Below are 27,546 nucleotides of genomic sequence, written 5' to 3' on the forward strand. Positions count from 1 at the left end.
AAGGAAAGGATGAGAGCAGCAGTGAGATCAGGCATTTGTACATCTTCCAAACTTCACTCCTATCCTCACAGCCCAAGTCCAAGCCCATTACACACATCACTTTGAAGGCAGGTTCCCTATGATTTTTGCCATGGAAGGAACAGTTTATCTTTCTAACCAGCAGGTCAGGAGCCTCTCAGCTCCAGGAGCCCATCTCTATGTGTGTGCGTGTGTGTGTGTATGTGTGTGTAATTCCTCTGTCTGTCAAATGGCTCTGACTCTGGATGAATGTACATCCAAACACACCTTCAGGCACACACGGGTCTTCAGGCCCATCTCAGCACAAACAAAGAGAACTTACAGCAAAATCTAAATAAAATATTTAATATGTTTGGCCAAAGCACTGTCCTGTGGTCACACTGGGCTGGTATTTTTCTATTAAAGTGGGATTTTCACATGCAAGAACTTGCCACGGTCTCCTTTCAGGATTATGTCAGCTTCCAGTTCCTTTTCCCCCTCTATCAGCTTGGCCAGGAAGCCCAAAGTAATCAAATCCCTTGGTGCCCTTACATTTGACAGCCTCCTCTTCCCCTGACATTCACAAATGCCGAGGGGGGAGGTATTTTGAGCTGCACCAGATGCAGAGCTGGAAATGCCAAGCTGTAATTCTGATGTGAGATGCACAAAGACCTTTGCTTTGGGAGGTGGTGTTTCAAAATTAAACACAGTGGCCAGGCTAACTCATAACTGTTTATTGTAAATCACTCAAGAGTTTACACATCATTAATGGCAAAATAACACTTTTAAAACACCTGCTGGATGAAAGACAGAATAAAGACAACTCTTTTATATTATATGGCATCATTTGAAAAACAAGAAACAGAACAAAAAAGAAACCATTTTATTTTTTTTCCCCACTTTTGCATCTTTCCTGAAAATATCTGGGCCTGAGTCTCAGTTATCTTGAGATCCCTGCCTTGCCCAGGGTGTGGGGCTGTCTCTCTGGGAAGCAGGCACTCCCTCCCCTAGGGGCAAGGCAGTGACATTCTTTATAAATGAAAATCATGCCCTCTATCTTCAAAAGTGCTCCAGTGCTGACAGTATAAAGCCTCCCTCCTGCACTGGCTAACATCTAACACAAAGGGCTACATGTCCCATTAAATCCACATGCCTTTTTTTTTTTATAATTTTTTTCCTTTTTTTTTTTTTTTTTTTTTTTTTTTTTTAGTTAAGCAAGGCAACTGTTAAAATTCAGAAGCTACATAACTGTCTTTATATTTTGCTCAGAAACCAATGGATGTTGCATGCAGCTGGAATATTAGTACAGGCTCTGACTTAGATAAAGGTCAGTTTTCTAAGACCCACTAGTCAAAGGCAGAAAAAGAAATTAAGAGACCTCTTGTGCAAAAGGAGCTAAAATATGCATGCATCGATGGCCATGACTGATTAGAATATGACTCAGGTCTCCAAACATTGAAACCAAAGCTTTATTTGGCTTAAGACATGGTTGAGCTCTATACATTTACAATTACAATGTATATGTGACAACAAAGGAACCATCTCGTATAGCATCAGTTGGTATTTTGGCCTGTATAGAGACTAATCTTCAACACAAAAGCCTGCTCAGCAATAAATGGTTTTCATACTTAGCAAAGACAGCAGTGCACTGGGCTGGCTAACAGGGCTAACAAAAAGAAGAAAGCAGGTTTCCAAACTAACATCTAACTAAACTGAGGGTGATTTTCCCCCTTGCACACACTGTTTTTCATCAGTGGTGTTACTGTCCTTTCCATGAGTATGCAGCTGACACAGCACACTGGGCCTTGCCCCATCCCCCCAAAAGATGCGCCTCAGAACCTTACTGGATTAGCAGTAGGAACAAAAATCTCCCCTAACTGCACTTGGAAAGGACAGTTAGCTCCTTCAACCTGCCAACATTTACCATGAACAAGCAAATTACAACATATCTCAGACATGAACTACAGTGACTAAAATCAAATCTCTCTCCCGCTTAACTGCAATATTAAATAATATATAACATTTTTACACTTAATAGTCTTAAGTTCAGACATAAGACAGCTAATAAGGAAAAAGGAAAAAAAAAGGCCGTGGCTGAATCACTTCCTGGGGAACTAATTCAGCCCAACCAATCTGAAACAAAAGAAGAATTCTACCCGGAGGTAAATCCACCGCAGGCACGGGGTCGCGTGCACACCCGGCAGCCACGCGGACGGACAGCAGCGCTGGCACAGCCAAGCGTCACTCTCAGGCACTGCCATCTCCAGTCCTTTCCTTGCGAGCCTGGATCATCTCCTTGGGAGCCTGCTTGCGGTCAGTGACCAACCCCAGCCAAAACATGAAGTCAATGAACCAGGTGGTGGGGTTGAACTTCAGGCCCAGCTCGCTGGCCGAGTAGTCAAATGGGAAGGTGTGGTGGTAGTTGTGGAAACCCTCACCTGAAAAACACAGAGGGAGTTTAAAGATCACGTGGCTGGCACTTTTGTCAACACAGGAACACACTCAGGCAGGACACTCCAACACCCACTGCTCAAGTCTTGCATCTGGTGGAGGTTATGCTCCTCCCCAGCAGGAAGGGGCATGTCCCACACCTTATGCTCAGGAAGAAAACCAGAAGTGTTTCAAGACAGGAGACACACAACTGAGTCAGAAGTGGGGTCCCTCACTTCTGCTGCACTTTCTGCTGAGCAGAGCTTGCTGCTGGGTGCTAACACCTCCCTTCCCAGAGACTACATGGTGTTATTTCAGTGCAGAACACAGGCACATTCCTCTAGGATGCACAAGCTCCGGCCTCCTGTCGGGGTATCTGTTGCCGATTCCCCAACTTCTGGGACTCTGGCTGGGCCCTCCCAGGGGGCTCCCCTGTCAGGGGAGACCTTCCTGGACTGGTCTTGTGTCAGGAAAGAGAGATGCACTTGATCTTTTTGGTCTTCAGGTTCTGTTTTTTTGTTATCTTACCTAGAGTTTTGCATGCTGTCCACACAAGGCTCAGTGCACTGGAGAAGCATCGCAAAAATGGCCAACAATCTCTTGTTACAAGGTTTTTTAAAGCTAAACTATCCAATTAAGAACTGACACCTAGATTATTTCCCTTTTTAACCCAATAACTGATCCCCAAAACCCACAACGTGGACTTCTCCACCCAATAACAAAATGCCACCCAAACCCATGAAGAAGGAGGAAGAAGAAGCATGAGGAAGAAGCCCAGGATGACACCCTGTGCCCTCCATCTTGCTTCCATCCACTACATACTAAAAATCCCAAAACCTAAATTTCCCACCCAAGTGATACACCTACACTACTCTCTACAATCTACTTCACACCCTAGGGGATTATAGTCTGTTCTGGAGTTTAGGAAACTTTCTCCATGAATGAGGGTCAAAGTCAGTGTTCCCCTTTGGGTCAGGGCACCTCAGAGCAGACAGGGAAATATTCCTGGTGCCCTGGGCTTCCACAGCCTCCTCCAAACCCTGGCTCCAAGAGGTGTTCAGCTGCAGGCACCCAGAGTCCCCAGCAGGGTGAAAGAGGATGGAACACTCTCGGGGGTCTCTGTGGTCAAGATGACTCTGAGATGTGTTAGAGAGTCTTTTTTCCCAGCCTGGCAGCCAAAGAAGGAGTCAGGATTCTTCTGTTCTGGTTTTCAAGGTTGTTTATTTTCTGTTATCTATAAAATTCTTTCCCTGGCCTGCTGAGGTCCGTTCAGCAAGTCAGTCAGTGGCACACTGCCTGCCTTCAGGGTGGTGTTGTCTTTTTAAACTAAAAACTACATGTACTTTATTTACAATTATTTTCCAATACCTATCACCTATGTTAGACAGTCTGTCTCCACCCTAAACCAATCCAAAAGTGCCACCATCACCCAGAAGATGGAGGCTAGGAAGGAGAAAGAAGGACAAGGCATGCCCAGATTGCTCCATCTTGGGACCCTGAGCCCCCATTCTAAAAACCCCAAAATTCTACTTTTCACTTTGCGACAAACTATCATTCTACTTAAACTTTTGTGGCTTGCAGATCCTCATATAAGGTTGGTAATTTTTTCCATGGGTCAAAATCAATGGCATAGGGGTCTTGGGCTCTGTGCCAGGGTCTCTGAGCCCCCTGGCAGGGGCTCGAGCCATCCAGGGCAGCCAGAGGGATGTCCTGGATTCCAACAGGACACCAGCCTGAGGTGGCAGAGCTGTGCCCAGGGCTGCAGCACTCACCAATGGCTCCCAGGGTGACCAGGGTGTTCTGCCTGGGGTTGATGTTCTTGTCGTAGGGGCGGTTGCCGTACATGTGGGCGGCGCTGTTGACCAGCCAGGTGACGTTCAGGGAGATGGTGTACCGCAGGATGGAGGCCAGGAAGTAGGCGTTCCACAGGCTCTCGCCCCACAGGTACCACGGCACGACGGTGGGGATCACAAAGCACATCAGCACTACTGAGCTCTTGTAATACCTGCAGGAGTTACAAGGGGAAAAGGAATGCCAAGTAACACCCATCTTGCTCATCCCCCTACAAAACCCTCTTGTTCATCTGTAAGACCCGCTTTGTTCATCCCCCTATAAAACACCCTAAAGGTGTTAAAGGTTTAAAACAGATCCCTGCTTTTGTTGAGTTTTCTACAAAGGATGAGGAAAAACAGATTCATTAAACAGTTATTAAAACTCTGCATTCCCTGAAAGTCTTTCAGACAGGATGAACTGTCATTTTTATTTGACAAAAACAAACAGCTTCCAATTAAGATCCACAGAGGGTGGAAAAATGCTAATATTAGCAGTATTTTTGAAAGGAAATAAGTTTTCATGAACACATTTCTCATCTGTAACGCATGAGCTAGTTTTGATCATTTTGTGCATGAAATAAATCAACCTCTTGCCTTGCAAGTTCTTTGCTTGATGTATTTTGTTGTTGTTTGGAGGTTGTGCCTCACATCCTCGGCTCCAGAAGGAGATCTGCAGCTCTACAGCATCACCAGCCAAGGTAAAGAGGGCGTTCCTCAGCTCTCTCATAGAACTCAATTCTCACCTGAGCTAAGGCCCTCCAAGCAAACAAGTTCCCTTTTTTTGCTCCACCAAAGATAACAAGTAATTTCCCACTCATATGACTGACTTCTGATAAGGTCAGAAGTCTGACCTTATCAGATTCTCATCAGTTCAAGGCCAGGATTTAAGTATAGCTGGAGGAGAAAAGTACTTTCCACTCCAGAAAACTCCTTCAAAGTTCAAAGCCTCTACCACTCTGGGGAAATAGAATAAAATATGAGAACATCTTATCAGGCACCAATTAAAACTATCCTGCCAGATGGAAGAAGCCCAGACCGAGGCCTTTGATGAACACATAAAATCTCCCATCTGAACAAGCATCAGAGTACATTGCCTTCCTCTGACTGAAACATCCACCTTGGAGTGAGAAACTTCCTTACCTGGAGTGCAGGGAAATCAATGCCTGCTTTCACAAAAACTTTGACATGGAGACACTTCACCTGTGAGCTCCTCTCTCACATGACTTGCAGGATTATTGCTCCCTGATTCACAGAGGGTAGGTTTTGCTGTCAGTCATGCCTGGAGCACTACTATGATTTCAGCTGAAGTGATGTGGTTTTAAACTGAGTGGTGCCTCGTCCACAACTCAGCAGCACCACTAAATTCAGCGAAGTAACAATTTGGCCTTAAAACAAAACCTGACAAGAAGGATTTATTATGATTCTTAGTGATGTATTATGATTCTTAGTGCCTGCTAGTTTTTCCATGCTGTCAAAAAAAACCCCAACACTGCAATCTTGTAGAAAGGAAAAACCCAAATTCTGGGTAAGGGACTAAGTCCTAAATCCAAATCCAGAGCAAAGGCATTTGCTAAGACAACTTTCCTGCAGAAAACACACTTTTTCACTAGACTACCTTTGCAGCATGACCAAAGCAGTAAAGCCTGCTTCTCGTGGAATGCTGTTGTCATGGAAAAGGAAATAGCCAAAAGGAGCTGCAGCAACTGCAAGGGAGCTGTTGCAAAAAGGCACTGCCAATTGAGGAACCAGTGAAAGCAACCATACGTGGAGGGAAGTATTCCTCACTACTGGAAGATTTCCATTACAAGGATAATTTTTCTGCCTTAGAGAAATCTGTGTGCTAGCAGAAAAAGCTCTAATTTTTAGACTTAACTGACTGCTCCCTTCACTCAGAAAATACAGAGAAATGGCCTTAAGCAGTTTTCCAAAGTGCCTGGATGAAATGCTTGCAAGCAGAAAGTCTTCTTGTGCCTAAAACACAGGCACTCACATAGAGCATAAAGGACGTTGCTCAATTCCCAGCTCTCACAGAGTGTGTAGCAAACTGAGCCAGGACTGTGCTAATTCCCAAGGGAGATAATTAATCCTGTACAGAATGGTAGTCTTGGGAGAGGTGGCACTTGGCCTGCACAGGCCCAGGGGTGCCAGAAACGACTTTGCAGAGTGAAATGTGCACTTCTGTGCTAAGGCAATTAGCGATTGCAGAGTTTACTCCTGTGATCAAAGAAGAAGGCCAAGATCCGAGCAACTTCTGCCACAGCTGTTTTCATAACCAGCCCTGGCTTTTTGGGAAAGCAGAGGCACCCGGACAGGACTCACTGTTTGTGCCACAAAGGACAGTCAGCAATTGTCAGCCACATGGGAATAGCGGGGGCCAGAGCAAAGGCATCGGTGGCAAGGATATCTTGGGGAAGAAAAGGGAAAGATGAAAACAAGGCATAAGCCACAACCAGACTGCCAGGCGGGAGGATCTCTCCACGCCCACCTCACAGTGCTGGGCACTTACTTTCTTTGGAACCTGACGACAGGGTCATCGAGCAGGTCGGTGAAATCCAGTTTCCTGCCCTTCTCGATGACGTCGCGGTGCTTGCGCACGAAGAGCCAGCCGATGTGGGAGAAGAAGAAGCCGCGGCGGGCGTTGTGCGGATCCGCGTCCGTCTCCGAGTACTTGTGGTGCACGCGGTGGTCCCGGCTCCACTCGTAGATGTCGTTCTGCACAAAAAACACCCTGGGGTCAGAGGAGAGGGAGAGGCACTGCCAGGATCTCCAGTCCTCCCAGGTCACCGTCATATTTTCTGGAAAAAACCCTTGGCCAGGATTTCTCTCCTGGGAAGCTGAGAAGCCTCAGAGAAAAAGGAAAACAATAATTATCTAATTTGCTTCTCCTGTGTTTTGCTGCTTTGGAATGTGGTTGGGGATTGTTTATCCAATATGTGAATTGTTTTAACTTAATGACCAATCACAGTCCAGCTGTGTCAGGACTCTGGAGAAAGTAATGAGTTTTTCATTAGTATCTTTTAGCCTTCTGTAAGTATCCTTTCTCTATTCTTTAGTATAGCATAGTATAGCATTCTTTCATATATTCTAGTATTATAAAATAATAAATTCACCTTCTAAGAACATGGAGTCAGATTCATTTGTTCCTCCTCCATGTGGAGGACCCCAAAAATGCCACACTCCCACACATGGTAACAGCAGCAAGCCCCTCTCTGATAATCCTCGAAAAAGGCTGTTGACTAAAACCATGGGAGTTACCATCATCCATGGTAAAATCATGTTTTAAAACCATGTTAGTCAACATGGAAAACCACAGTGACTAAAACTGATGGGAGTTACCATCATCAGTGTGCCCTGGGTGTCTGACGATGGGCTGCAGGGACTGGATACATGTTTACATGTTTACACTGTTATTTTAAGACTGTGCTATGGGCAACCTTGTGTATTTATTTTCAGTGGACTACTGTACAGGGGCTCTCAGTTCTGGCATCCTCTTTCTCAGCTGGTTGCAGCTGGTGCCCTCCAGGCACAAACACAGCACTGAAAATGGGACAGAGCTTGTGGATCACTACAGTCACTGTGGTGAGCAACACGACACTGAAATGCCTTATGGCTGTAAATGGAATCATGGGGACTGCAGGGAGGAAGGGATGGAACACAGTTTCACACTTGGATCCATAAAGAGAGAGTTTCTGAGTTCATTCAGCCAAAGGGATTTCAGTTTGCTCTGCAGGATGCCCTGGCTGGATGCACTGGACCAAACTGGTGGCTTTTGCAGTGGTGCTGAGCTATTAGTGCAGGGCATTGTAAGCACATTCAGCACTTGCAAACCTCAGGCCACACACTCATCTATGAATTTATCGGCTCAACACCAACACCAAAATGTGGAAATGTCAGTTAATGCCCGATCCTCAGGAGGAGGTGAACTTTAGTCAGAGAGTTCTTAGCAGAGGTTGCTAGTTCCATCTCTGCAGAGTCAGAAGCAGAAATACCCAAGGAAGAAGAGGCTTGGGTTACTTTTAGGAACAGCACCCACAACTACCAACCACAGCAGGTTTGCTCCAGTAGATCTGAACAAACCATTTGCAGTGTCTCTGAAGCAGGAACAGGACACCACCCATGTGGGCACTGAATACACCCCAGGACACAGCAAGCACAGGATAATGAAACTGTGTGTACATGTATTTTGTGGGGCAAGAGCCCTGGGCTGAAAGCATTGCAGAAATAATCATTGCTCTTTCTTTCAGCTATCAACGTTTGAGAGAAAGCACTGAGGGGCCTCTGGGAACAATTGCAAAGAGCAGCTAAAGAATCCACCTCAAATGGCTCCAACACCCAATTTCAGCTTTCCAAAAATGCTCTCTGCCCGCAAGAGCACACCAGGGACAAGTGAGGAGCAAGAGCCCTGGAAAGATCTCAGCTCTACTGCCTTCAGTTATGCTCAGCCCTTTGCTGTTGCCATGTAGTGAACACAGTGATGCTGGGAGTGGGCTGGGGATGAGGGGGACATTTTTCTGCAGCACTGACACATCTAAGCCACTGAGAGGAGGCAGCAAAGATCAGCCCCTTGCCAGTGCTCCAGTGTGCTGCACTTTAACCATCTCACTGCATGAGAAAACAAAGTAAACTGCAAAAAAGCAAAGGAAGTCACCCAAGTCCTCAGTGAGAACAAGGGGAGACCTCTACCTTCCTACAGAGAAATCAAAAGGAATGAAAACCTCTACACTGCTTCAGTGGCTTCAATGGAAATATCCATATGACTGGAAAATGTCAACATTCAGTAACTTAAAAATAAAACAGGGTTATGCAAGAAGCCCACTGAGAAAAGGTCTTCTTTCTTAACCAGAAATAATGTTTCAAGTGAGACTATTGATCAGTTTGTCACAAGAGCACTTGATAAAGTCGTTTGTGGGACAGCAGATAACCAGGAAAAGCAATGATACTGTGAGAAATTAACTTGGCTTTTCATGCCACAGCAAATGCCTGCGGAGCTGGTAAAAAAAAACAAAACATGATTCCCCAGATGAAAGGATTAGGAAGCTGTGAAACAACTGAATTGCATCTAATTAAAACCACAAAAGCTAAGAGGAAATAAAGGCCTGAGGCCAGCACTGTTGACAATAAATACACCATGAACTGGAGCACAGCATGTGTAAATATGCTCTGAGCATATTATTAGCAACCATTTTTCAAGAACACATCACTTTTGATCAAGTTTCAGGTAAACACAGGGGTGAATTCCCTTCTGAAGCAGAGAGCAACAGCATCATGCTGTGACAGTGATGCAGCCATGAGGTTTCATTAGCAGGTCCCTTAACAAACCTGCAGATTGACATGTGCCAGTGGCCTGGGCTGTGTGACAGTCTCCATGTGCTGACACAGACTTCCACACCACCCCTCCTGCTGTGTCCAGCACAAACACAGATTGTGCCACAGAGATGACACCAGCACGGCCCAGCTGAGATGCTGGAACTTAAATGCTGGGAGATCAACAGGCCAGGTATTACCTATGTCTGAAACAGACAAGTGACAGCAAGAAGAATAGTCATTCAAAATTATGAGAGTTTCACTCTAGATGGAGAGAAGAAACACAGCTCAGCATGCTCCAATCATTAAAAAAACCCATATGGCAGAACTGGCTGCATCTGATGGTATTCCAGAGGAGGTACAGCATGCCACAGCCCAGGCAGAATCAAGCTAAAACTCTACAGCAGTTTCCTTCCCCTGCCCTTCAAGAATTCTGAATGTTTCCTCCTCATTTAGCATCCAGGGATGCTGTATGCTACCTCTTCCTCCCACAGCCAACCTGAAGGAGATGGACCTGAAAACTCATCACTCACTGTTTGTGGTCGTGGAAACAGCCTTTACAGGCAATGGATGTCACGGTAATTAGGAGCAGGCTTCAGATTTAGAGTGGGTAATTTGGACTTTCATCTTATTTCTGATATGAAGGGCACAAAGGTGGCTTGAAGCTACTTTGAAGTACTTCCCTGCCTCAGAATCCCAGTGTCCTCAGACAAAAGCAGTGATGAGCACAATGCAGCTGAGAGCAAAATCCATAGCAACAGGGGAGCAGAATGTAATGAAATCCCTGTGTGCAGGCTCACTGCAAACAGCTCTGCACATTCATTTAAATGGCTTGTGAAAGATAAGATCAGCTGTGTAACAGGGAGACAGGACCAGGGGCTTCTCAAAACTCCAAACAGTTGTTTAACACATTGAGCAAAGGGCTTGTAAAGCTCTCCAAGGAACCAAGCAGCAGATGGAAAATGGTTCAGAGTAAAGAAAGGCTACAGTCAAAATGGACACATTTCCATTTTCAGGCAAAAGCATTGTGCCCTTTGTAATGTGTAGAGGGGCTAACTAATTAATTCTTTCCACCTTAAAAAAAAAATCAAAGATGATAAATGAGAAGTACAGAGGTAGATAAAGGGACTCTTTTCATTCTCTGTCAAGACAAATGAACAAAAAGTCAACCAAGCAGATTGAAAACTCAGGGCACAAGAGATACATGGCACTCTGTGCTACAAGGGGTTATGGCAGCTAAGCTCAATAAGTTTAATTTTAGTACAGGTAAGTTTAATTTTAGTGCAGGTTCCTATCTCTATCCTTGCCAGCCAGAGGAGGAACCAAATTCACACTGAGAAGATCCTGGTTCAGGGCTAACTCCTACAACCAGCTGGGTGCTACACAAGTGTTTCTGTGATCTAGGACTGCCTACCAGCAAGTACAGAGCTAGTAACACACTTCTTCACAAACATATTTGGCTGGTGAAAAACACTGCATAAAACAGAGATAAATTAAGATTGTGGAAGGGTGCCTGCTCTCCTTTCTGGGCACAGTCTCCAACTGCCTGGATGAACAGACTCTTGGTTACACAGACACATTTGCATCAAGCTGGCCCTTATAAAAGTCTCCACGTTGTCCTGTGAAGTGTGGGGCCTGACCTGTGCCACAGCTCAGCTGCTGGGGTGCTAAGCCTCTGATTTGGTCACCTTCAGCTCACTCCTTATGCAATTATTGCTCCTGGCCTACCTAGTGCACATTGTTACGTGGGTGGTGAGAGGGGCTCTGCATCCCCTGAGCCAGCAGAATGTGTTACAGCAAATAAATGTCTTTCTGCCAGGTTTTCTTTTTCTTTCTTTCTGTCTCTAAGCTGAGGGGATCCCTGCACAGCAGAGAGAGCTGCCTGGAGGCTGAGAATCTGCACAAGCAACACGAGCTCACCTGGAAAGCCATGGAGTTAGCTGCAGCCAGGAAGATCCTCAAAGGCAGCTTGGCTTTGTAGGAGCGGTGGCTCCAGAGGCGATGTGCACCGGCTGTCACGCCCAGAGCCGTCATCAGGAAACAGAAATATGCTGAAAGACACAAAACCAAAACACAGCGTCTGCCACGGGGCCAGCTGACATCACTCGTGCTCTCTGTGCTGTGAAGATGCTTCTTGCCCTGCCTGCCAGCGCCTGCAGGGTGGCTCAGGAGAGGAGGCTGGGCAGGCAGGAGGTGAGGCTCTCAGCCCACCTCTGCCTCACAGACTCTTTGCCTGAAGAGGACAGGCTCATTTTGTCAGTGTAAAATCAAAACAAGGGCAGATTCAAACATTAAAGAATATTACAGGACAATTTCAAATCGATTTATACCATCTGCGGCAATGTGTTGTTTAGCCAGGGATCCCTGCCACCCTACACACACAGACATGTTTTGGTTAAAACAGCCTATTTCAAACAGAACAAATAGGGAAAATGAGACCCCAAAAATGGGTTCTGTGCTTGTGTCTGCACCACACACTGCCCACCAGGGAACCCTGTTAGACAGGCAGTGGCTTGACAGGAATTCACAGTCTGCTTTTCCTGGTATGTAATGTAAAAGATTTGTCTTTGCAAAAAGAAAACAAATGTGTATGTAGGTGTGTGTCTACTGTGTCCTTCTATCAACTCCCAGCTCACAGTGCTTGAAATTGCAGCATCTGAGAGAAAATAGAATGGAAAGATATTTGGGAAAATAACAGCAACCATATTTCATGCTGATTGTCACCCCTGCAGACTGAAGAAGCAAATGGACTTTTTCCACTCTGCTGCTGGATCCATCAAAAACAGATTTACCCAAACTGCTTGCCATTATGTGTATGGCCAAAATCCCTGTCATCTCCTGTACACCAAACCAAAGCCTTTCTCACAAGATGCAGCAGACAGCTAGAGTCAGAATGGTCCCAGTAAAGATGATGTCTCTCTAAAACCTGCTTTGGTCCCATTACTGAAGAGACAATTCTGATTTTCAGCAGGCTGAGTGCTCATGGTACTCCTAGAAAAGGCTCATTTGTGCAGTTATGCTGAGTCCATTGAAGTCTATAATGAAATTAAAATTTCTACTTACCTGAAGAGAGCTACTAAAATAATGCATTCTCTCTGCACGTTATCTATAGACACTGCTGAATCTACAGATTACTCTCAGATCAGTAAAAATGCTGGCATCACAACTCCTCACACTCCAGTCTCTACTGCAGAGTTGCAGTTCTTGCACATGCCTTGCTAGAGCAAGGACTTGGGACTTGTATGAAATTAGGGAAAACCTATCCTACCATTTACTGTGTGTGATGTTGAGCTGCGCAGAAACATCACTAAATAAAGCCTTCCAAATCACTCAAATGATTGTAATTGTGGGAACAGATCTGTGACACACAGAATACTGACATTATCCAGCTAACATAAAAATATTAAGGTTAGAGTCCTGAATCACTACAAGAACATATTTTCTGTGGGCTTTATGACTTTAACCTCCTGCTAGTCATGGGCTGAAATCTCCCATCTTCAGCAGTTCCTTTGCTTCCTTTAAAGCACAAGGGGGTTTTTCTCCTGCTTCAAAGCAACAAATCATTTAATTGACCAAGTGCTTCTCAAGGGCACCTATCCATCTTAATCATGAATGATTGCTTAAAACAAGATTGAAAGATAAATGGGTAAAGTGAGACATGTGACTTTAGGGTTGATTTTACCTCCCTTCTCCGTCCTGTGTAAGAAGGAGGCTGTGTGGTAGGTAACAGACCGCATGCAATATCTGCACTGAACACAATCAGGGACAAGCCTCTCTGGCCCCTTCCAGCCCCCAGGGGCCCTTTTCAGCCCACTCCTGCAGTGCTCAAGTGATCAAGGGAACAGCTGGGGCTCATACCCACGCACCATGCCTATTTTTTGGCTTTGCAGAGGAGGAATCACAAGAGCAGAAATCTTCCCAATATAAATCCCGAGGGTTGAAACATCCCCAGAAACAAACAAACACAATTCAGGAGGTTCAGTGTCAGAGCAGAAAAAAATCCTGTCAGACAAATGCACTGCTTGGTGATAGCAAGTTTTGTGATTCCTACAGCAATTAAGATACCCAAAAATAATATTTGACCCAATGTATAAATAGCCAAGATGACAAATATTTGCCATGTAAGGAACAGGTCTCAAACTCTCCTTTGCAGAATAAATTAGGATCTCAAACCAAAAATCAGACTACCAACCATTTGATTATATATTAATAATGCACAGCTACATCTGTATCTGTATGAGAAGATTCTGCTTGCTTCCTGTCCCATTTTTGGGGACAGGAGTGTGTGTAGGGTGTGAACATGCCAGTGAAACACAGAAGGATTGCAATGTGGAGCAAAGCAGCCAGTTAACAGCAATTCCTCCTTCTACTGAAAACACCCTCTCAGAAATGTAGCTAAATGGGTTTCCCAAATAATAAAGAGTAAATAATATTTACTCCAGAAAAAAGGGAAAAAATAAAGCCACAAGAAAAGTACCAATTAACAACCTGAAATTCAAACAATTAATGTCATATTTCTTTTTAATTTAGTGGGATACCTGATGTACAAAGCGGAAATTGGTAAAATAGCCAGATGTGTCCTCTGCTAAGGAATAGACAGGAACATTTCCAATCAGCTCAGTTGACAGAGCAGAGCATAAGCAAAACAATTCAGAACTGGCGCAGAGGGAAAACTACTTAAAAGAGGGAACAAGGAGGAAGAGAGGGAAGAGAAACCAGCAGGTAAAAGTATGCAAAAGGACAAAAGAGAGACCCAGAGCACGGGGACAGGGAGAGGATGCAAGAGAGACACGACACAGAGAGCTGGAGGGTTGCTAGGCTTCCAACACACTGCCTGTGCACAGCTGCTATTTATGGGAACATGCCAGAATCAATAGGCAGAAGATTTGTATTCAACATTCTTATTAATGACCTGAAACAAAGGCAAACAGCATACTAATTACAACAGAGGATGATGCTATATTTGGAGCAGCGGTGAGAGAGCTAAAAAAACATGGAAGGATCCATGGAAAAAGAGGGAAAGAAGGGCTCAAAGCAAAGACAAAGCAAGTAATGTAGTTTGGGGAGCAGTAATTGGAGACAGGGATCTGTGAGGAGGATGAGAAGCTTGGGGAAGCAGGAGCCGGAAAGGAAGATCACCAACAGTTCATAAAATATTCCCAGTGGGCCATATGATAAGGCAGCACGACATCAGTGTGATTTTGAACAGCAGGCACAGAGGTATCATCTCACTGTCAGACAGAAGCAATGAAAACTACACCAGCTAAATAATTTAAAAATGGATGGCAAATCAACAACATCAAACATTTGAGCCACCTTTTTCAGAATAACTCATTATGCCCATAGCTGGATTTCTGGAAAAGTTTTACTAAGCCCAGTGCCAAACTCTTCTGAAAATCTCAGTATCCAGGGAAATGGCTTCCTATGAAGATATGGGGAGATGTTGCCACAGCCTGTATCTACTTTACAGGCATCAGGAAATCATCCTCTGATCTTAGTGCTTGCTTAAATTGGAGCAGATCTCACCCCAAAAAAATTTCAACTCTGTTTTATGCTAAATATCAAAATTAGAACTTCTTCTGTTTCTGAAACCTGGGACCACATAAGAAAGATATGTATATATTGTTTGTGAATCCAGCACATTACAGATTGATTTTGACTTTTATCTCATTATTTTAAAAAAACTAAATCAACCAAAAGAAGATGCTCAGCAAACACTGGGTTCACTCTGCATATCTGAACAGACAATTCTTGCTCCTGAAAGCAAGGAGATGACTGGCCATCCTTGTTCAGCACAGATGACAAGGAGACACTGTGGGATAGCAACTATCCCCACATTACCAATGTCAAACACAACCCAGTCAGATGGAGCAAATCACAATTATCTCAGAGGGACCATACATCAGACGGGAAAACAGGAGCGGTGAAACAAAATCAACTGCACGTTCACAATAGCACTACTGTCAACACACAAACCATCTTTAAAATACAGAATAATGTCACAGAGCTGTTCCCATGGGGTGGCAGCACATAGAGCCTGGCACCAGCTCACACCAGTGGCTCTGATTCCTGTGCGTGGATGGCAGGGACAGGAGGGACAGCAGGGCTGGAGCAGGGGAGGGAATCAGCTCTTGCCAGACTCACTGCAACCATCTCTCTCCATGTGGCTCCCAGTCCCTTCACAGGGACTTGAACAACCACAGCAAGGTGACTACTCTGAGCCTGGCACGTGCCTGGAAAGCCACCATCCTCACACTTTGCTCTCTGTGAGGTGTTCCACACACAGAGCCCATCACAGCCCTATTTTTTCTGAACACACTTTGGGACCAGGCAGCCTCTGTGAAGCTTTGAGCCTGTTTGCATGTCACAGCATGTAAGAAACTTTTTTCTGGTCCTGGAGCAGATTTGGTTTTAAGTCAAGTGATGACACATCTTACATCAGCCAGGACTGGGGTGTATTACATCAATGCCAGCAAACTGGGAAGAAAGTCCCAGTCTCTCCAGTACCAACAATGGGGAAAACGTGGGGGAAAGTCCTCACTCCTTTAAACAAGAGAGATGGCAGGCCTTGTGAGATCAGAGCAGTGGCTCACCTGGCCACATATGTTCTTCTGATAGGGGTAAGGGGAGTTGCTATGCAGTGGAGACTGAATTAAAGAAGAATTAAAACACTAATTAAAAAGAAAAAAAAAAAAGACAGCAAAGGCTACCTATTGTTGCACTAGCACTGCCTGCACACTTCAAGTGTTGTGGACTTCAAGAGGTGACATTTTGCACAGAGAGTACATGAAAAGTAATTACCAAGGCAAGTAATTACTGGAGGCTGTCCCAGAATTGTTATCACACTTGCTCTGACCAGGAGGGTGACAGACCTTGGGTCAGGATAGCCACCAAGGGTCAGGGCCTTGGTTTGATGTCTTGTTCTGAGGACATCAGCCCCATTTACTCCTGTGCTGGCTGCTGCCAACCCCCTGATGCAAAGGCCTGCTCACAAGCGACCCACAGCATTATTTTGTACGTGCTCAGGGAGCTGCTCCTTCAGCAGTGCCTGCACAGCTGCTATTTTGGAAAAGCCTTAGTTCTTCTACTGCCATCTTTCTGGGGATGTTTCAGAAGCACACAGCACTATGCTCTGATGGAGGTCCCACTGCTGGGTCAGGACACTCCCAACACTGTTCAGCCTAGAAGGTCTGACACATTCCCAGGCCCAGCCTGAAGTCACATTCAGAAAAGGCTTATACATTTTACAAACACACTCTGTGCCTCCAGCAGTTCAAGGATCAGCAGGCAAGATCCCCTGGATACAGGAGGGAGTAATTTCCTCAGATGTGAATTCTAATCACACTAATGGCAAAGGAAGCACATCTTTTGCTTGGGGAATTAAAATTAACAAATGCAAGGGCTATGCTTCACCTGTAGACATCTGTTACCTCTTCAACAAGAGGGCAGCTGGAGACAGCTGACCTTAAAATGCTGCTCATGATGAAGACATCTTGTGACATGACACCATTTGGTGGAAATTCTCTCTCCACAGTAGCCAGCAAAGTCTCAAGCAAGCTGCTGAGAAATTTTCATCTTAGCACAGGCCATTTTTCTCCCCTGTATGTAAAAGGATAACACAACTTACCTCACTTCGATTAAAAAAAAACTATTTGAGGATTAAAAATTACAGGAATGGACATGAAACTTTTGTCTGCTTCCACACTAACATCCTGTGCTTACTCAATCAGATAAAAATTGCTTGTTAGGGAATTTTACTAACCAAATGAGTCAAACTCAAAATCTTCCATTATGCTGCAAGAACTGCATGAGACATTCAAACAGCAAGTTGCTCAAGCACAAACATGCAAAGCTGACTGACTGCCATAAATATGGAACACTACTGTAACTTCCAGTGGTAATTTTTTCCTTTCTAAAAATTAAATTACATCTGCATATCCTGTATCTGCCTTCTCCTCCTCACTTGAGTTTTGCTGTTATTCAGTGGCAGATTTAGGACTAATACCCCCAAACCAGAGAAAGTACTTCCAGTAGTGCCAGGTGATGCCTAACTTCATTCCCTCTGAAATTCAGGGCAGCACTGCCACCCATTTCAGCAGCTGCACCATGCCTGATCTCTTCTGAACTCCTAAGAGATCCTCCACTTCACTACACACATAGACAGAGGCAGAAGATTCTCTTCTGATTCAACATCAGGGCTCAGACCAGAAATGCAGCTGCCAATTAGATAATGTCGAGTTTGGGGATACACTTTCTTAAAATGCCATGTCTGCCCTCAGAAGGGAAAGTTCTCCTACCCCAAATCAGGGCAGCAGTCTTTCCAAGCAGGTCAGTTAAAAGTGCTGGTTGATGTCACACCCTACACCAGTGGGAGGGCCAGGGTCACCATGAAGCATTCTTAGATGCAGGTAAGATGTCAAGACCCCAGTACAGATCTGTACTGCTAAACTCCAGGGAAACCTTGGAGATCTCTTCCTCCACAGCAAAGACACACCAGGCAGAAGTAATATATCATTTAACTTGCAGCATCCTACTAAAAAAAAGCCTTATTTCCTGACCTGGAACTACATTTATTAAGGAGGAAGAAATTTTCACCATAGTCCCTAAACTGCTGCCAAGAAGTGATGCTGAATTAGTGCTCTGGCCCTGGGGTCTCTGGAATGGAAACACTGCTCTGCTAGCCAACCCTCTGCTCACTATCCAAGGCTGGCATCCAAAGCTCCTTGGGCTGGATTCAAGTGAGCAAATGAGAATTAAAAAGCACTGGCATGCAGCAGCACCAATTCCCTGGGCCACCAATCATACAGGTCATGCCAGCTCTCACAGGGAGCTGCGCTTCCCTGTGGAGAGCAAACATGCAAAATCCCAGGCCAGAAAGTTTCATCTAAAATTAGATCTACACATCCTCTGAGCTACTCTAAATTGAGCCAAGAGAGACAGAGATAAGAGGAAGCACATCAAAGGCAAAGGGGAAGCGGAGTTTCAGAGCTGCACAGGAGATGATTTCTGATGATGCCCTGCTGCTGCCCCTCTGTACCGTGGTGGAGCTCCATGAGAAGCCATCTATCACATCCCCTTGGCCCTGTCACCACCAGCTCATGAAATCCAGGCTGCCTCTGCCTGGATGCACATGTCTGCGTATGCATTTTCAGGAACATTCCCCAGAGCCAGCACTTTTGGCTGAGTACACAAAAGACTTTATTCCAGTTGGAATAGCAGAAATGTTCATATTGACAGCTGCAGCCAATGTGACACAAATAAAGCCAATAGAGCAATGGAAATCGTGGCTGACAGCAATTATTCCAGCCAATGCCAGAACTCCCCTAGGAAGGAAATACAGATTCCCTGAACTCACCAGCAGCTGAAGATTGCCTTAAGATGTCGAACAGCTTGCATATATTTTTAGATCAAAAGAGAAGGCTGGAAGATGCTTTGGCTTCTCTGAAATTTTTGATGCTTATGTGTAGCCTGTCTCAGCTCAGCTGGGTCCTGCGTCATCACAAGACCACGGGCAGATTTCACTCCTCTCCTAGTGACCTCACTGCTGTCCTCAATCCGCACACTGACTTGGGCTCTGGTGGGTTTTAAGTGCTCTATAAATTCCGCCAAGACACAATAAATGCCAATTTTACCTCTTTTTTTCAGGGACAGAGTAAAAAAATAGCACGGTTAAGCCATTAGCACAGCACCCAGAGCCTTGCGTTCAGCAGGCAGCTCTGCCCTGAGGAAGAAGGTTTAGTTATTGTTTAGTTATTGCTTAACATCCCTGTCCAAAAAGGGACAAAGCCAAAGCTGACCCTGTGCAGAACCAGGTACATGACAGGGGAATGCCCTGCTCTGACCCAGTGCCCTCCCTGTGACCACCACAGCAGAGATCTGATGGGTTTGACTTTCCAGGACTTCACAGTCCAGATGTTTCCTTCTGTATCACTGCACCGTGCCTAGCTGTTCTGTCTGCTCCACTTGTATGCCATCAGCTGCTGTATCTCTTCCTCCTCCTTCCAAAACCAAACAGAGCTCAGAGCAAAACCTGTTGCAAAAAAATGGCCACTTCCAACTTTCTCTCTTGGCAGTTCTTGCCTCAGAGCTGGGCTGCAAGTGCTAAATCTCATCAAAATTAGAATGCACAAACCCCCTGCACCCAACAGGTCAGGTAGCCAGAGCTGTCAGGTTGGAGGATGGTGCCAGGCAGAGGAGGAGACCTTGTGTGTGGGCAGGATGATGCTCCCCAGGAGCACTCACCAGGTGATTGCTCCCCACACTGCACCAGTGACTGCTCACTGTGTCCCTCCAGCACAATCAGCCCTGCCCCAGCCCAGCTCTGCTCCTCCAGTGAGCTCTAGCACTCAGAACATCATCTGAGACACCACTGTCCAAAAATGTCTTGAGAAAGATCTTCCAGAAATCCCCACCCCTGCTGCTGAGGCCCCTGCACAAGAGGGATGGCAGGCACACCATTCCCCATGCCAGCATCACAAACAGCCTTCCCCTCTGTTTCACACCAGCTTTGCTTTACTTAGCACAGTAATTGTTAATGTTTCACTCTCCACTGGGGCAGCACATTTTATTGTTAGCCTACACGGTAAAAATAAAATCTGATTACAAGAAATTGCTTGGGTTCAATTACAACATCAGTGTTAGTTACTAGTGCAGCTGTGACTGCAGGGAGGGTAGGTGGAGTGGCAGAGATGAGGAACCACACTAAATTCAGTGCAGTAAGCCCCCTGAGACTTCTGCAGAGAAGTCCATCCTGACTCATCCACTGAAACTCCTCAGAGCCTCTATTCTGCCTTCCCCACCTGCACATGGAAGCAAAGATAAAAAGCTAGAGCCAGAAATCCCTGATGACTCCCTACAGCAGCCTGCACCAGCTCAGGGATAGGAGGACCATGGCTAAAGAAGGCACTTTATGCTTTTGTGGCCTTTGGCTGGGCCTTTGTGTTTGCCACAGCCAGCTCTGGGGGTGCCACAAATTTTCCCTTCAAGGGGCTGCTTCACAGGGATGCCTCTCCCAAGCCCACAATATCAGGGGGAAGCCCAAATGCCAACAATCCTACCAAATTCAGACAGGGATTTCTACCTTTGCTGGATCCAGCTGTCATCTCTGTCCTCATGACACAGATCAAAGGGAAAGAGTGCTTGAGGTTCTTGTGGCTTGGCTGGTCAGAGCAGCCCAGCAGTGCTTTGTGCTGGGTGAACATCCCCATATCAAGCACACACAGTTTTACTGCTCATTCATCCATTCCCACTGTAGGAACTGCTCAGGAGTGCCCTGAACCCACTCCTGAGAGCAACGGGACCAAAGGACTGTCACAGACACATTTTATGAAAAATCCTTTTGCTAGGATTTTTTCTCCTGAGAAGCTGAGAGGCCTCAGGAACAAAATGTAAACAATAATTATCTGCTGCTGTGGAATGCAACAGGTGGATCTGTGATTGGTCTCATGTGATTATTTCTAATTAATGGCCAATCACAGTCCAGCTGTCCGGACTGTCTTGGTCAGTGACAAGATTTTGTTATCATTCCATTCTTCTTCCTTTGTTTGCAAGCCTTCTGATGAAATCCTTTCTTTCTTCTATTCTTTTAATATAGTTTTAATATAATATATATCATAAAATAATAAATAAGCCTTCTGAAACATGGAGTCAGATCCTCATCTCTTGTCTTGTCCTAGGACCCCTGTGAACACCACCACAATGGACCATCACACACATCCAGGGCTCAGCACACACATGGAATTTTCTCCCCATTCCTGTGCTCACAGTGACCACGTGATGTGCAGCACACAGGACAGAGGGAAACAACACAGGAGCACCAGCAATGCACTGGGGATGAAATCAGGATAAGGAACAAAACCACATACTTACAGCTGAACACTGTGACAGACAAGGCCTTAAGGACCAATCTCCAGCAACAGTTAAACAAGAGAGGAGTGAACACTGGGGAAGGGAAAACATCCAACAGGCAGGAGTGTCCTTAGCAGGAGATCACCTCAGAGCAGGATGCTGGAACAGACCCAGGAACACTCTGTGACTGTATCCATCCATACGTGTTCCATGAACAGGCTGCCCAGGGAAGTGGTGGAATCTCCACCCCTGGGTGGATTCAAAAGATGCACAGTTGTGGTACTTAGGGACATGGTTTAGTTGTGGACTTGGCAGTGTAGGTTAATGATTGTTTTTGATGATCTCAGAGGTCTTTTCCAACCCAAGTGATTCTGTGATGCTGTTCTATCTGTGCACTATGTGAGAACATGTTCCCAGTTTTACCATGGACATGGAGCTCAGACCATTCCCAAAAGCATTACAGCCACCCCCAGATCCGGGGCTCATGCCATTTTTAAGGAGAGAAACACTGTTTGAGAAAATATTTTGTTCTTACCAGAGACGATGGGAGTTCAGCTCTTGATGCCAGGAGGAAAGGAAGAAGCCAAGAATTAGGCTATTCAGAGTGACAGCTGTATAACTACGCTTTCAAATGGGCCAGGGGAGGAAAAGCCAGTCCAAAACCTCTCTGGAGACAAGCAGGGCTACTCCCCTGGGCAGATGTGCACCTCAGAGATGCAATTAACATTTGGATGCTCCACCTCTTCTCCACTCATCATCTAGTGGAGAAGCTGCTGTCTTGAACTGCTGAAAGCATGATGGAGCTGGGGGCTGATGGATAACAAGGCCAGCCTCCTGCATTCCACAGAAACCTCCCAGAACTGCTCTCTGCTCGTGGCTGGGACTGTTCTGGGAGCCAGCAAACAGGAGATCACTGTGGAGATTAAGGTGAAAAAAGGTCCTTCTGTTCATTAAACCCTTCCCACCAAGTATCCAAGATAAATGCATTGTTCCCTATTTCTGACCCAAAACCTCACCTACAGAAATCACCTGAGCACAACCACTGGGGAGCACCAGCACTCTCCAGAGTGGCAGCAGGAGTGACAGAGAAGTTTCCATCAAATGTCTCCGTTTCCCTGGGTGTGAAACAGAGACAATATTTGCACTCTCCTTCATCCATCCACAGAGGTACCAAGGGGAACTTCCCTGAGGCTAGGATTTATTTACAGCTCTCTGGCCGTGCATAGGAATGGTCTGGCACTAAAGCCAGTTAATAACCAGAAAGCCAGCAGGTGGCACTCAAGAATATCCAAGACTCTGGAATCATGCAGGACCAATAAAACTTGCATCTGCAGTGCACAACAGCAACCTGTGCCTCATTACACAGGCGTGCTGCCCACCAGCAGCCTGAGAAAGAGGAGATAACCCCGAGTGCTGAGACCACAATTGCTTTAATCTCTTTTGTTGAAGGGATCCAGGCATCCCAGGTGGAATCAAGGCATCCCAGGTGGGATCCAGGCATCCCAGGCGGGATCCAGACTCTTGCCTGGCAGCAGCTTTCATTTCAGCAGGGGTGCAGCTGGGCAGCACCACTGCTCTGTCTGCTCTCCCAGCATTTGTGCACGGGGGAAAGCTGAGGAAAAGCATGGCAAAGTGCTCATCATGGCTGAACATGAACAATCTGGAGCTCTCAGGAGCACTAAAACATCTCCTAACTGCTGCTAAAACAACAGCAACAAGCCTCCCTTCCCACATGAGCACCACTAGGGCAAGGCCGTCCTCCCTGCCAATCCCAGGCTCTGGCAAGGCACAGCAGGGTGTGACATCCACTCCTCCCTCACACAGCTCTGCCAAACACATCCAGGTGATCTGGGATTTCTGGGTGGCCATGCTTGTGCAGGTTTTTCAAGGTGTTTCAGTAGCCTGAAATGAAAGGTTTTAAAGCAGGTAAACAGCTTAATCTCTTTTGCAGTGGCTCCATTTCCTCAAATTAATTTGGCTACTTCAAGTGCTTCCTCCTGAGCCCTCTGCAAAGACAAAAAGCACATTTTTCCAAACAAAATCTGAGACAATCACGTTAATCCCCAGATGGAGTCTTTAAAAAATTACCATGAGCCCACCAAAAGAAACTGTGAGCAGCTGTTAGCATTGGGCCCTGCAGTGAAACATGCTGGTACTTCCCTCTGTACAAGGATTTCAGAGTTTTTTAGTTTGCTTTCCTACATCAAACAGATAAAACTCACTGGGACTGCCACAGGGTGGAGCTGGCTGAAGCAAGGAGGTTCCTGGATAAGAAGCATCATTTAATGGCATGTTACTCTCATAGGTGACCTCTGGAAGGTGGCGCAGCATGTCCAGCCCAAAAGAGGACATCAGTGAGCCACAGCCCCAGCAGGCCACAAGCACCCCTTTGCACAAGTTCCCTCCTGGAAAATCCGCATGCTTGGCCCAGCCAGCCCCACCAGCAGTGAGCTGCTCCCTCCCTGCTCAGTTCCTCCTGGGAGGATGGTGATGCCTCCCCTTCAAACCCCCGTGGTGCTGAGCACCAGGAGGAAGGCAGCAGGGTCTTCTCCACTCACCCCCACACCAAACCACAGGTCAGGCTGGCAAAGAGCAAGGCAAGGGAGCTCCCAGTGAGCCTGGGCTGCGCAGCAGGGGACATTCCACGTCCACTCAGCAGGTTCCATGGCTGTCCCACGGGCACAGCCCGGGGCTGCTTGATGCCTTGTGCACACCATCTGCTGCCTCTCGGGTCAAGGCAGCTCCCAGCTCATGGAAAATTCTGACATGAGTAATTTCATTGTTTTTGTTCAGCTTGGACTGAAATCAAATTCCACAGAGACACTGGGATGGCCCTGAAAGCCTGTGTTTTATCCAGCTTATCTGTACATCCCTTGAAAGATAACCCAATTCCCAGTTCTGCAGCAATCCACATCCCCGGTTCTGCAGCACCCAGAGTGCTGTTTGGGATCCCTGGTGCAGCCCCAGCTCCACGTGGGGTGTGGGAAGCTGCAGCAGGGGCCTCGGGGTGCTGGTGCGGGAGGCAGCGGGAACAGAGGAGCACAGATAATCCTGGGTAAACAACCAGCTGAGCCTTCCTTGGCAGCGCTCTCCCATTGTCTATTATGTACAGCTGGACAAATGTCAATAAATTACCAATGGAAATGAGCCCTGCCGAGCAGGCAGCTTGGCCTGAGCAGCTGTTTTCTAGGTGGCACAGTGGCATTTCAGCTCCACTCTGCCATCGGTGCTGCAGCAGCTGCCTCCCTCCGGGGGTGGGAAGGGAAGGGAAGGAGGAAAGCAAGAGGGAGGGTTTGTACCTGGCCTCCCTCAGGGGAGAACACAATGGGAGGTGGATATCTTGGGGGAGGAGAAGGTAAGAAGCCAAGCAGGCAGTGGTGAGTCATGGGAAGCTGTGGCTTCCTGCCAGACACCACGGAGGTCACAGCCAGCACTGGCATCCCACTCCCAGCACACTTGTTCCTGCAGCTTGTCCATGGGGGAGCAGTGGTGGGGAACACGGAGCACAGCAATGCAAGGCCTTGCACAGGATCACTGGGAAGCTTTCTGAGCGCCAGGAAAGCTTGGGAAGAGAAAGAAAACCACAGAGGGATGCATGGAAGGCTGCAGCTCCTCCATCTGCACCCTTCAGCGTACACACATCCCTGCACTACCTGACACTACTCCCATACCGCCACCCAAGTTTGCCAGCGTGCCAGCCCTGCTCCGAAGGCTGGCCGGCAGCCAGCGCCCACAGAAAGGCAGTCTCACAGCTGATCTGCACAGGGAGGGAGATGTGGAGAACTGGGGAGGGTGAGGGACACCTCTGATTGACACCTATTCCTCCCAACACAACTTCACTGGTTGGCTCCTTCCACACCGGAGCGAGGTGGGTTTGTCAACTTCAGCAACAGCCACGCTTTTTGATCTACCCTGAGTGGCTCAGAGGGATCTCAGAAACAGGTCACCACTATGACAGCAAGCTAATTTGTCTGACATATTCTGCAGGAGAGTGTGTATTTTCACACTGCTCAGCACCTCTGAGGTGGCAGCAGCCAGATGTGAGAGTGGCACGTAGCTGGAGCCAGCGCTCTCACTCCCTGCAGTGGAGCCCCTGTAAAAACCACCCACCAAACTCCTGTAAAAACCCTGTGGTCTGCTCTAGGGTGGCTGTTAAAAATAATTATGTCAAGAAATGAGAGGCTCTCACTTTCAGAAGGAAAGGCATTAAGCTGCAAAGTCGCTGAGAACTGTTTATTATGTAGTGTCTGTTTAATCTCCAGCAGGAAAAAATACCTCGGAGGATGGAGGGCTGAACTGGTAATTCCATCCTTTGCCTCCAGCCTCAGAGGGATTTTTGTAATTAGGCACAGTGAAATCAGAGATCATTTCAAATTGTCTTCTTGGAAAGGCGAAACAGAAAAAGCAAGCCCACCTGCCTGCACACAACACGACCTAAAAGGGTTGAAAGCAGACCACAGGCTGTGCATTCCAGCCACACAGCTCCCGCAGGCTCTCCTGGTCTTCCTGATCGCCCAGCTGTGGCCAAGATAAACTATGAAATCAGCCTGAACACAACCAGGAACAGGGAGGCGAGACGAGTAGTGCTTGCAGAAGGAAACTATGCAAAACACAACCACCCCAAAAACCTCTTCTGGTCATGAGCAAGCCGGGGGGGATTGTGCAAACCAGGCTGCCAGTCAAATGCAGGTACCCTCCAGAGACCCAGAAACTGAGGATGGTAACTGAGGGAAAGATTCATTTCCCAAATGCAAGCAGCAATGGTAGCAATTTCTGGGGGTTTAAGACAGACTGAATATCAAAAGCTGAACCTGTGAAAAAGAGACTTAGGACTTCTCCAAACAGAAGGAATAAGCCTGACTTCTAAAGCATTTAGCTGGAGCTTCTGAAGAGTCACCTCGACAGTAATGATGGCAGCCTAACAACCCAAATTCCATGTCTGTGACTTCCTGCAGCACAGACCCTTCTTTCCTCTGTATAAAAGAATCCCAGGCTGTTTTATCCTCCACTTACCTCAAAGCAGGGTATTTATCCAAGAAATTGCATCAGCTATAAGCAGCACTCAAGTTTTTACCCTCTTGGCCACCGAGATTCATATGAATCAATCAATACACAGTTCTGCCTGCTGAACAGTGATGCTGACATTCACCATCTACTTGGTCTCACAAACCCTGACAAGCCTCGCACAATACTGCAGCGCTTCTATGTAGCATTTTCTCCCGGCACCATTCTTCTGTGGAGAAAATAGGACCTCACCACTGTAGGATGGAAGAAAAGAAGCTGTATTTCATATTCCCTTCCCCAAACCGAATCCTTGGCTTCTCACGGCGAGCAGGACAGCTGCTGCAAGACATCGCCCCTCAGAAAGCACAGCCTGGCTTATCGTGTCTGTGCCAGCACCTTACAGCACTTACTCGACTTTCACATCTTCCCTAATGAAAATTTGTTATCACCTTCCTCAAGAAACAAATGAGGAGCTGATTTTCTACTCCAAACCGGAGCAGAAACCCGCGGGTGTTCAGAAAGTAATACGGCGAAACAGCAAAGGGACGGCCAGCGCGTCCTCCCTCAGACCTTTACACCGAAACACCAGCGCTTGACTGGGCTTTTTTAACTAAAAAAACCTGATAAACGTAACCGGAGGCAGAGCGCCTCCTGTTTCTACAGCAACCGAGGGCCCGGCGCGGCGCTGGCATCCCGGGAGCGGCCGGGGGGAGCTCGGGAACAAAAGCCACAAACAGGGCACGGACCCGGGGAAACCGAGAGGCGCCCGCCGCCCCCCGCCCCACCTGTGGCGCAGCCCGGCACTCACCCCAGAGCAGGGTGAGGATGTGCGCCCGCGGCACCAGGCTGAGCGCGTAGACAGCGCCCAGGTGCAGCAGCCCCATCAGCACCACGTTGCGCCAGACGATGGCCTGCCCGCCGCCCGCCGGGCCCGCCGAGCCCGCCTCGCTCGCCTCGCTCGCCTCGCCGCCGGCCGCCCTCCGGGGCGCGGCCATCGCTCCGGCCGGGCGCTGGGCAGGGCCGGCGGCGCTCCCAGCAGCGGCTACGAGCGGCCGGGCCGCGCCGCTGCCACCGCCGCATCTGTTGCTGCCGCCGCCGCCGCCTCCATGGAGCCGCCGCGCCGCCGGCTGCG

The 27,546-nt window shown here is 47.1% G+C and overlaps 1 protein-coding gene across 1 annotated transcript; it reads right to left on the bottom strand.

The window, feature by feature from the left end:
- Nucleotides 1-713: 713 nt before the first annotated feature.
- SCD5 (stearoyl-CoA desaturase 5) lies at nucleotides 714-27,546 on the bottom strand. The gene is made up of 5 exons (XM_030947745.1): nucleotides 27,223-27,546; nucleotides 11,484-11,614; nucleotides 6,766-6,971; nucleotides 4,200-4,432; nucleotides 714-2,435 (listed from the first exon to the last, which is right to left on the bottom strand). Exons 1-5 carry the CDS (start codon nucleotides 27,407-27,409, stop codon nucleotides 2,245-2,247), a joined length of 948 nt encoding a protein of 315 aa, XP_030803605.1. The 5' UTR covers nucleotides 27,410-27,546; the 3' UTR covers nucleotides 714-2,244.

Source organism: Camarhynchus parvulus, chromosome 4 (assembly GCF_901933205.1).
Source record: "Camarhynchus parvulus chromosome 4, STF_HiC, whole genome shotgun sequence".
Lineage (NCBI taxonomy): Eukaryota > Metazoa > Chordata > Aves > Passeriformes > Thraupidae > Camarhynchus > Camarhynchus parvulus.